The 12,179-nt window shown below is 36.3% G+C and overlaps 1 protein-coding gene across 1 annotated transcript in view; it reads right to left on the bottom strand.

The window, feature by feature from the left end:
- The window catches only part of LOC116894252 (vomeronasal type-2 receptor 116-like), a 49,757-nt gene extending 46,698 nt beyond the window's left edge, over window positions 1-3,059 (bottom strand). The window contains exon 1 of the mRNA XM_032895958.1: window positions 2,854-3,059. Coding sequence (XP_032751849.1) covers window positions 2,854-3,059 — 206 coding nt within the window. The remainder of the gene's footprint in view (window positions 1-2,853) is intronic.
- Window positions 3,060-12,179: the final 9,120 nt, after the last annotated feature.

Here is a 12,179-nt window from a genome sequence, read left to right as displayed (position 1 = left end):
AATCATGTATATATTATATATTCATTGTCTATATAAATAAAATACCATAAAATTGTTAAAAGAAAATAATTGGGCAGAATAGCTAGTCATAATTCCAAATAATTTTCCATAAGGCATACAGGTATACATCCAAAATGATGAATATATATATATATATATATATATATATATTTCAGCTAAATAATTTGTAATGTAGCTCTGTTTACAAAATCATCATTACTCCACTTACTCCATAAATTATATCTTACTAAATTTGACAAAAGAACATATAGGTAATGTATAGGTATATATGTGCTCCAATATATTTTGTACAATGTCAGTCTTTGTTAACTGTTTTTTCATGTTATTAACCATAATAGAAATATCCAAATAGTTATTAAACATCATTCAAATGTGTCAGAAAAATATATGAATGGAGACAAATTTCAGGTATAGAAACATGCTTTTATGATAATTTATATTATAAATGAATATTTGAGAGAGGATTATATATAATAATAGTTTTCAATAAATTTGTGCTTTTATTTACAAAGTTTAAGGAATGATCAATACTATTACAGCAACTTTTGTAGTTTGTGGAATCTATGCCAACATAATTCACTATTGGATAGAAAAGTATTTTAGCAATACTTGAACACTGGGGAGATCACATCACTGATGTATGTTAATTCATCAGATCTGAGGAATTGCAAATACCCTTACCTCAACTTCTAAGAAAACAGTTTCTCTTTAACTTCCAGAATACTTAAGATAGCATACAGCAGAACTTTGCCTAATTTAAGTGATCTTCAAATTCAAAGTCTATTGATTGTTACCTCTAATATTTCTATTTCTCTGATTCCTTGTTTCTCTGAAATATCTCTTTGCTTTTCGATTTTATAGTGAACATTATTTTGTCTGTTTAACCAATATATGATGACATTTAGTATCACTTCTCATTTTTCTTCATCTCTGTGGATATGTTTTATATCTGTAGACCAGAACACTGCAGATTTTTTATTGTTTCCACTGTTTTGATGAAACTGTCTTGCTTCTATTCCACAGTCCCTAAAATCCTCTTTGCATTTATCCATATGTTTTAAATAATTAATGCAAATTCATCTAAAACCTCACTGTGATTTGCCTCAGAGATGAAGTTCTGTTTCACATTTGCAGTGTTCACTACCAAATATTTATAGTATTTTTTGTGCACTCTCCTTTATGATGTACATGCAATGTCCTTAGCATGCCATAGGAGGCATTGCCATGATGGCACAAAATAGATCTTAAATCCAGTATACTTCATTAATAAAGAAAAATTATGGTAAAAATATAGATTTAGAATGCATTGTGTATATATTCTCACAATAAGCAAAACATTTTTGATGAATCAGAAACAAGGAAAAGGGAATCAGCAGAGAGTCAACACATGGAAATTTAAAATTAATACTAATAAATATACCATATTTGTGATGTTATTACTTATTAATTCTCTTTCAAATGCTGGCAGATGTGATGGGCAACATTATTTTTTTAAATAAAAAAATGCAGTATTAAGAAATTTATAGGCATATGGATGGAACTAGAAAATGTCATCCTCAGTAAGATAACCCAATCACAAGAAAACCACAAACAAACAAAAAACAAAACAAAAAACCACCACCACCAACAAACAAAACCCAAAAACCAAACAAACAAACAGAAAAACAACCCACATAGTATGCACTCACTGATAAGCGGATATTAGCCCCGAAGCTCAGATTACACAAGATAAAATCCACAGGCCACATGAAGCTCAAGAAGGACAATTAAAGTGCAGATGTTTCACTCCTTAAAAGGGGGAACAAAAGTATTCATAGAAGGAGATAAGGAAAAAAGATTGAATCAGAGACTGAAGGAATGGCCAATCAGAGCTTAGCCTGTCTGGGTATCCAGTCATATACATACAGCCACCAAACCCAGATAATATTGCTGATGCCAGTAAGTACATGTTGACAGTAGCCTGATATAGCTGTCTCCTGAGAAGCTCAGCCAGAATGTGACAAATGCAGGGAGAATGATATGAGCAAATGGTTGAACTGAGAATGGGGTTCTCATTGGGGAAGTTAGAGAAAGGATTGAAGGAGCTGAAGGGGCTTGAAACCCCATAAGAACAACAATACCAACCAATCAGAGCTCCCAGGGAATAAAACCACGACCCAAAGAATATAAATGGACAGACCCATGGCTCCAGCTGCATGTGTAGTAGATGATGGCCTTGTTGAGCGCCAATGGGAGGAAAAGCCCTTGGCCCTACCAAAGCTGGAGCCCCAGTATAGGGGACTGTCAGGGTGGGCAGGCAGGAAGGGGTGCAAGGTTGGGTGGGAGAACACCCTCACAGAAGAAGGGGTAAGGGTGATGAGATAGAGGGTTTATGGAAAAGAAACCTGGAAAAAGGATAACATTTAAAATGTAAATGAAATGTCCAATAAAAAAGAAATGTGCACATAAAGCCAAAAGGAAGTATTAATACTTCACTTGACAAGAATTGCCATTCAATGCTGATGAGTTTTGATCAAGGACATCACTTTACACTATGCAATGTCACTGCCCCTATAAAAATGTATGAATGTACAAAATGGTAGGCAGTATATGTGATCTAGACTCTTGCATTAAAAATATGACTATGAAATGTTGGAACAGATACACTAAAAGCATGATAAATATGGAAATCGTCAGGTATAAAACAAAATAAATCTTGGTTATGTCTTGGGGGGAGAGCAAATAAGAGAGAAGACATAGAGTATGGAGTATTAAGGTCTGGCAAAGTATATCCATGCTATGTATTATTTACATTGATATACAATTAAGGAGACATACATTAAAGGCTCTTACCGCTTGTCTAGATTCCCACTGAACTGTTCATTCTTTACATGACCAAACCTTGTATAAATAAAAAAAAAGCAATCAATTTCTTTGTCTCCTTCCCAAAATGTCTTGGTTTTTAATCTCCAAAAACAACGGTTGTCAATTGGACTGCACAAAAGAAAAGAAAGCTTTAGGACAAGAATTGCAAACAGAAAAGAGAACATCTTAGTCATTTCACCAAGAAAAAATAATTTGTAAACGTGCAGCAAAGCAAGTTACACAGAAAAGCACCTGCCAGGTAGGCACATACATATCTATGCCTATTTTTACTATTGTAGTCACTAATCACTGCATTTATATTAATTCTTTTCTTCTTAGCTTGCTCTCTGGAGAACTCCTCAGCATTCTCAGGCCTCGGGCTCTGCATCTGTGTTCTTACGCCCAGGAGCATGCAACATTCAGTAATTTTGTTTAAGGGTCATTCTTCAATAGTATTTATGATTCTGTACATATCAGTCAACTTGACTTCTCCAGGCAAGTATCCTCCTGGGTAAATTATAAAATCACAATTTTAAGTACTCGATACATATTATATCAGACATAATAAGCAAGTTTGTTATGGAACCTAAGAAACAACTACTCCTAAACAGAGTGTACTATAGACATAGAGGTACCATACCCTAGAATATCTGTGATATGGAATGTGATATGGAATATATTTGGTGTTCAGACATCTACACACCCACAGTACATACATTCTTCCTCCTGTCTTTCACACATGCATACAAACACACACACACACACACATGCACACACACACACACATATATATGTTTATGCACATGTACACACATATTCACATGCACATTCCCTCATTTCCCTCATACCTAATTACCCTTATAATGAACTAAATCTCACAAAATAGGAGGTATTAGAGAACCAATCATCATTCTGAAATCAGAAATACCTAGCAGTTTTTCAATATCAAGGCAGACGTTAAAATGCAGTTTGACTTCTGTGCATAATATGGGTCTCATTTCCCATGGATTGATATCTTAAGATCTGACATTTCCCTAACTGAAATAGTACTTTTACTCATTATTTATTCTTTTTATACGAATAGAGTACTACCTGGAATGGACTCAGTAGTTTTAGAATAAGTTATTCCTGGTCATAAAATAATACATTTGGGTTTCTTTTCCTTCCTTTTTAAGAATAATTATTTCTGGTTTTAATTTTATCTTTTGTTGAAAATAGCTTGTTTTCTCAACTCATATATTTTGATCACATTATCCCCATACTAATTTTCTCCTTTCCTCCTCATAAAACCTCCTATTGTTATTCACCAAATTTCCATTTCCCAGAAAACAAACAGGTATCTAAGGTCTTAGGGATAATTAAGATAAAATAAAATAAAACATAACAATCAAAAACTAATCCCTGGTAATTGGGAGAAACTGATAAACGTAAAGAAGAGAAGCCAAAGGAAGGCACAGGAATCACAGAGCTACTTGTTTTGAGACTCAGAAACCCCATAAAAAATAGTAACTTGGAAGCCACATTGTGTATGAAAAGGATTTGCAGGGTAGAAAAGAGAAGGAAAAATATACTAAAATTAATAAAATTAGTCCATAATAAAAATTACCAAATATAAAGCAAACATTTTATATTACATTATGAGATAAGATATTCCAAAATGTACATTTGTGTTTCCTTTCTATTTACCAAGAAATACTGGCATGAAGTCGATCCTTAGTATAGTAGTTCCCTCACCCCAACCCTGGTATGTCTCAATTTGAGTAAGTACAGAAAATATAGAAATAATCCCATGCGTCCTATCAGACCACCATGGGCTAAAGCTGGCCTTCAATAACAATAAGGGAAGAACGCCAACATATACATGGAAGTTGAACAATGCTCTACTCAACGATAACCTAGTCAGGGAAGAAATAAGGAAAGAAATTAAAGACTTCTTAGAATTTAATGAAAATGAAGGTACAACATAACGAAACTTATGGGACACAATGAAAGCTGTGCTAAGAGGAAAACTCTTAGCTCTGAGTGCCTGCAGAAAGAAATAGGAGAGAGCATATATCAGGAGCTTGACAGCACACCTAAAAGCTCTAGAAGCTTTTACACCAGAAGCAAATACACCCAGGAGGAGAAGAAGGCAGGAAAGAATCAAACTCAGAGCATAAATCAACCAAATAGAAACAAAAAGGACCATAGAAAGAATCAATAGAATCAAAAGTTGGTTCTTTGAGAAAATCAACAAGATAAACCCTTAGCCTGACTAATGAGAAGTCACAGAGAGTGTGTCCAAATTAACAAAATCAGAAATGAAAAGGGAGATATAACTACAGAATCAGAGGAAATTAAAAAAATCATCATATCCTACTACAAAAGCCTATATTCAACAATACTTGAAAATCTGCAGGAAATGGACAATTTCCTAGACAGATACCAGGTACCAAAGTTAAATCAGGAAGAGATAAACCATTTAAACCACCCCATAACTCCTAATGAAATAGAAGCAGTCATTAAAGGTCTCCTAACCAAAAAGAGCCCAGGTCCAGTCGGGTTTAGAGCAGAATTCTATCAGACCTTCATAGAAGAGCTCATACCAATACTCTCCAAACTATTCCACAAAATTGAACCAGATGGAGTACTACCGAATTCCTTCTATGAAGCCACAATTTCTCTTATACCTAAACCCACAAATACCCAACAAAGAAAGAGAACTTCAGACCAATTTCCCTTATGAAAATTGAAGCAAAAATACTCAATAAAATTCTGGCAAACCGAATCCAAGAGCACATCAAAACCATCATCCACCATGATCAAGAAGGCTTCATCCCAGGCATGCAGGGATGGTTTAAAATATGGAAAACCATCAACGTGATTCATTATATAAACAAATTGAAAGAACAAATGATCATCTCATTAGATGCTGAGAAAGCATTTGACAAAATTCAACACCCCTTCATGATAAAAGTCCTGGAAAGAATAGGAATTCAAGGCCCATACCTAAACATAGTAAAAGCCATATACAGCAAACCAGTAGCTAACATTAAACTAAATGGAGAGAAACTTGAAGCAATCCCACTAAAATCACGGTCTAGACAAGGCTGCCCACTCTCTCCCTATGCATTCAATATACTTCTTGAAGTTCTAGCCAGAGCAATCAGAGAACAAAAGGAGATCAAGGGGATACAGATTGGAAAAGAAGAAGTGAAAATATCACTATTTGCAGATGATATGATAGTATATTTAAGTGATCCCAAAAGTTCCACCAGTGAACTTCTAAAGCTGATAAACAATTTCAGCAAAGAGGCTGGGTATAAAATTAACTCAAATAAATCAGTAGCCTTCCTCTACACAAAAGAGAATCAAGCGGAGAAAGAAATTAGGGCAATGACACCCTTCATAATAGTCCCAAACAATATAAAGTACCTCAGTGTGACTTTAACCAAGCAAGTAAAAGATCTGTACAATAAGAACTTCAAGCCTCTGAAGAAAGAAATTGAAGAAGACCTCAGAAGATGGAAAGATCTCCCATGCTCATGGATTGGCAGGATTAATATAGTAAAAATGGCCATTTTACCAAAAGCGATCTACAGATTCAATGCAATTCCCATCAAAATACCAATCCAATTCTTCAGAGTTAGACAGAACAATTTGCAAATTCCTCTGAAAAAACAAAAAAACCCAGGAGAGCTAAAACTATCCCCAACAATAAAAGGATTTTTTTGAATTTCCTCTGGCTCTGTTGTTATATCTCCCTTTTCATTTCTGATTTTGTTAATTTGGACACTCTCTGTTTCCTCTGCATAGTCTGGCTAAGCGTTTATCTATCTTATTGTTTTTCTCAAAGAACCAGCTTTTGGTTCTGTTGATTCTTTGTATAGAACTGTTTATTTCTAGTTGGTTGATTTCAGCTCTGAGTTTGATTATTTCTTCCCTTCTACTCCTCCTGGGTGCATTTGCTTCTTTTTGTTCTAGAGCTTTTAGGTGTGCTCTCAAGCTGCTTATATATGCACTCTCCTATTTCTTTCTGCAGGCACTCATAGCTATGAGTTTTCCTCTTAGCACAGCTTTCATTGTGTCCCATAAATTTGGGTATGTTGTACCTTCATTTTCATTAAACTCTAAGAAGTCTTTAAATTCTCTCTTTATTTCTTCCTTGGCCAGTTCATCATTGAGTAGAGCATTGTTCAACGTCCATGTATATGTTGGCGTTCTTCCCTTATTGTTTTTGAAGACCAGCTTTAGCCCATGGTGGTCTGATAGGACGCATGGGATTATTTCCATCTTCCTGTATCTGTTTAGGCCTGTTTTATAACCAATTATATGGTCACTTTTGGAAAAAGTACCATGAGGTGATGAGAAAAAATTATATCCTTTTGTTTTAGGATAGAACGTTCTATAAATATATGTTAAATCCATTTGCTTCATGACTTCTCTTAGTCTGTCTGTGTCATTGCTTAATTTCTGTTTCCATGATCTGTCAATGATGAGAGTGGGGCATTGAAATCTCCTACTATTATCATGTGAGGTGCAATGTGTGCTTTGAACTTCAGTAAGATTTCTTTTATGTGTTTAGGTGTTCTTGTTCTTGTATTTGGAGCTTAGATATTCAGGATTGAGAGTTCATCTTGATGGATTTTTTTCTTTGATGAATATGAAGTGTCCTTTCTTATCTTTTTTGATGACTTTTGGTTCGATATTAGAATTGCTACTCCAGCTTGCTTCTTCAGATCATTTGCTTGGAAAGCTTTTTCCAGCCTTTTACTCTGAGGTAGTGTCTACCTTTCTCTCTGACGTGTGTTTCGTGTAGGTAAAAGAATGTTGGGTCCTCATTGCATATCCAGTTTGTTTATATGTGTCTTTTTATTGGGAGATCGAGTCCATTGATGTTGAGAGATATTAAGGAATAGTGATTGTTGCTTCCTGTTAAATTCGTATTTGGATGTGATATAGTATGATACTACAAAACAAATACTCAACAAAATTGGGAAAGCTAGGTGAAATGGATGATTTTCTTGACAGTTCACACATAACAAATTTAAATGAGTACCAGATAAACAATCTAAACATGCTCACATCTCCTAAGTATATAGAAGAACACATTTCAAACCTCTCAACCAAGGAACACCCAGGGACATATGGCTTTAGTGCAGAATTATACAATAATTCAAAGAAGAGGTAATACTAACACTCTCCAAACTATTCCAGAACATAGAAACAGAAGAAACACTACCTAATTCAATCTATGAAGCCACAATTACTCTGATACCTAAACCATACAAGAACTCAACCAAAAAAGAAAATTTGAGACCAATTTCTCCTATCAATATCAATTAAAAAACACTCAGAAAAATTCTTTCAAACTGAATCCCAAAACAATTCAAAATCAACATTTAATACGATCAAGTAAACTTCACTCTAGGGATGCAAGGTTGGTCCAATATTTAAAAATCTACTTTGTAGTACACTATATAGAGAAACGCAAATAAAAATCACATGATCATCTCCTTAGATGCTGAATAAGTATTTGACAAAACAGAACAGCCCTTCATGTTAAAAGTATTGGACAGATCATGAACTCAAGGCCCATACCTAAACCTATAAAACAGCATATAGCAAACCAACAGCCAATATCAAGTTAAATGGTGAAATATGTGAAGCAATCTCACTAAATCTAGGAGAAGAAAAGGATGCCTGCTTTTCCCATATATTTAATATGGTACTTGATATTTTAGCGAAAGCAAAAAGACAACAAAAGAAGACCAAAGGTATACAAACTGGTAAGAAAGTTCAGAAAACACACCCTTCGCAATAGTCAAAAATAAGATAAATTTCTTGGGTTATCTCTAAACAATAACTTCAGGTCTCTCAAAAAAGAAATCAAAGAAGACATCAAAAAATTTAGAGATCTCCCATGCTGTGGATTAGTAGAATTAACACAGTAAAAGTGGCCATAGTACCAAAAGCAATCTGTAGATTCAACGTACTACCCATCAAAACCCCAAAATTTATATGCTAAAACAAGAACAAGAACAACAACAATGACGACGACGACAACAACGATGACGACAAAAACCATGATGGAGAAAATAATTCTTAATAATAAAAGAACTTCTGGAGAATCATCATCACTGACCTCAAACTATACTACACAGAAACAGAAATTTAAAAGTGCATGGTATTGATACAGAGACATGCAGGGTGATCAAGGGAATAGAATTGAAGACCCAGAAATAAAACCACACATCTACACACACTTGGTCTTTCACAAAAAAGCCAAAAATATAAAATGGAAAAAAGAAAACATCTCTAATAAATGGTGCTTGTGTAACTGGCAATCAGTATGTAAAAAATGAAATTAGATTCATATTTGTGACCTTGCACAAAGCTCAAGTCCAAGTGGATCTAGGACCTCATCATTAAACCGCATACACTGAATCTAATAGAAGAGAAAATGGAAAGAGCCTTGAACTTATTGCCAAAGGGGTGGGTGATGGGGGCAGTGTTTTCTTAGTAGAACTCCAATTTCACAGCTATAGGATTAAGAATTCATAGCTATACCCAGCCACTTTGCTGAAGTTGTTTATCAGCAGTAGCCTTCCTCTACACAAAAGAGAAACAAGCCGAGAAAGAAATTAGGGAAACGACACCCTTCATAATAGACCCAAATAATATAAAGTACCTCGGTGTGACTTTAACCAAGCAAGTACAAGATTTGTACAATAAGAACTTCAAGATTCTGAAGAAAGAAATTGAAGAAGTCCTCAGAAGATGGAAAGATCTCCCATGCTCATGGATTGGCAGGATTAATATAGTAAAATGGCCATTTTACCAAAAATCGATCTACAGATTCAATGCAATCCCCATCAAAATACCAATCCAATTCTTCAAAGAGTTAGACAGAACAATTTGCAAATTCATCTGGAATAACAAAAAACCCAGGATAGCTAAAACTATCCTCAACAGTAAAAAAAGGACTTCAGGGGAATCACTATCCTGAACTCAAGCAGTATTACAGAGCAATAGTGATAAAAACTGCATGGTATTGGTACAGAGACAGACAGATAGACCAATGGAACAGAATTGAAGACCCAGAAATGAACCCACACACCTATGGTCACTTGATTTTTTTGACAAAGGAGCCAAAACCATCCAATGGAAAAAAATAGCATTTTCAGCAAATGGTGCTGGTTCAACTGGAAGTCAACATGTAGAAGAATGCAGATTGATCCATGCTTATCATCCTGTACAAAGCTTAAGTCCAAGTGGATTAAGGACCTCCACATCAAACCAGATACACTCAAACTAATAGAAGAAAAACTAGGGCATCATCTCGAACACATGGGCACTGGAAAAAATTTCCTGAACAAAACACCAATGGCTTATGCTCTAAGATCAAGAATCGACAAATGGGATCTCATAAAACTGCAAAGCTTGTGTAAGGCAAAGGACACTGTGGTTAGGACAAAACGGCAACCAACAGATTGAGAAAAGATCTTTACCAATCCTACTACAGAGAGAGGCCTTATATCCAAAATATACAAAGAACTCAAGAAGTTAGACCAGGGAGACAAATAACCCTATTAAAAATGGGGTTCAGAGCTAAACAAAGAATTCACAGCTGAGGAATGCGAATGGCTGAGAAACACCTAAAGAAATGTTCAACATCTTTAGTCATAAGGAAATGCAAATCAAAACAACCCTGAGATTTCACCTCACACCAGTGAGAATGGCTAAGATCAAAAACTCAGGTCACAGCAAATGCTGGCTAGGATGTGGAGAAAGAGGAACACTCCTCCATTGTTGGTGGGATTGCAAACTGGTACAACCATTCTGGAAATCAGTCTGGAGGTTCCTCAGAAAATTGGACATTGAACTGCCTGAGGATCCAGCTATACCTCTCTTGGGCATATACCCACAAGATGCCCCAACATATAAAAAAGACACATATGCCCCAACATATAAAAAAGAATTAATAGATATGCTACTCACTGGAAGACTAGCATATACTGAGGTATTCCAGAAGATACACTGCATGCAAAGCATTTGGTAAGAATCCTCCTATAGTCCCAAAGCTGCCACTGGGAAAACAGTGGTCTCTGGGACCCATCACACCTTAAAATCCTTGCCTACAGAATAGGATTCCTCTTATGGCCATTCCTTTCTGCTGGGACAGACTGCTAGTTACTGTGCTCCTGAGAAGACTCCATATCCTGAGGCATCCCAAAGATGTGTTGTACTGAGAGAATGATAGCACATCCTGAGGCATCCTAGGATATCTCCTACACTTTGGGGCATCTGACTGCACAACGAGAGGCATCCTGGAAAATCCACAATACACTGGACACACCAGCTTTAAGGCATTCCAGGAGTTCCTTTGTACATGAAGCAACTGTGCAATTGACACCACAGTCTGAAAAATACCTGGAGGCTCTGGGTCGTTGCAAGGAAACTGATGCAAAAGACTGAATGTCTCCATGGAGTTATGCTGCACACAGAGAAAGTACCCACAGTCTGTAGTCCCCCTGGAGGAAAGGTTCACACAGGACAACAGCTTGATTGCTTCTCTGAAGATTCAACAGTCTGAAGGCCTCCAGACCTATTGTAGCCAGGGCAAGTACAAGTCCATAAGCAGCACAAGCCAGTATATTTTTGCATCACTAGAATCCAGTTCTCTTACAACAGCAAGCCCTAAATACACCAACACAACTGAAAATTCTGTCACATAAAGATACTAGAGTTTTGTTTTTTTTTTTTTTTTATTAACTTGAATATATCTTATATACATTTCGAGTGTTATTCCCTTTCCCGGTTTCAGGGCAAACATCCCCCTCCCCTCCCCTTCCTTATGGGTGTTCCCTCCCCACCCCTCCCCCAACAGTCTAGTTCACTGGGGTTCAGTCTTAGCAGGACCCAGGGCTTCCCCTTCCACTGGTGCTCTTACTAGGATATTCATTGCTACCTATGAGGTCAGAGTCCAGGGTCAGTCCATGTATAGTCTTTAGGTAGTGGCTTAGTCCCTGAAAGCTCTGGTTGATTGGCATTGTTGTACATATGGGGTCTCGAGCCCCTTCAAGCTCTTACAGTTCTTTCTCTGATTCCTTCAACGGGGGTCCTATTCTCAGGTCAGTGGTTTGCTGCTGGCATTCGCCTCTGTATTTGCTGTATTCTGGCTGTGTCTCTCAGGAGCGATCTACACTTCTGCACTTCTTTGCTTCATCCATCTTGTCTAATTGGGTGGCTATATATATATGGGCCACATGTGGGGCAGGCTCTGAATTGGTGTCCCTTCAGTCTCTGTTTTAATCTTTGCCTCTCTCTTCCCT

Source organism: Rattus rattus, chromosome 2 (genome assembly GCF_011064425.1).
Source record: "Rattus rattus isolate New Zealand chromosome 2, Rrattus_CSIRO_v1, whole genome shotgun sequence".
NCBI classification, from domain to species: Eukaryota; Metazoa; Chordata; class Mammalia; order Rodentia; family Muridae; genus Rattus; species Rattus rattus.
This window is presented reverse-complemented; position numbering and strand designations above follow the sequence as displayed.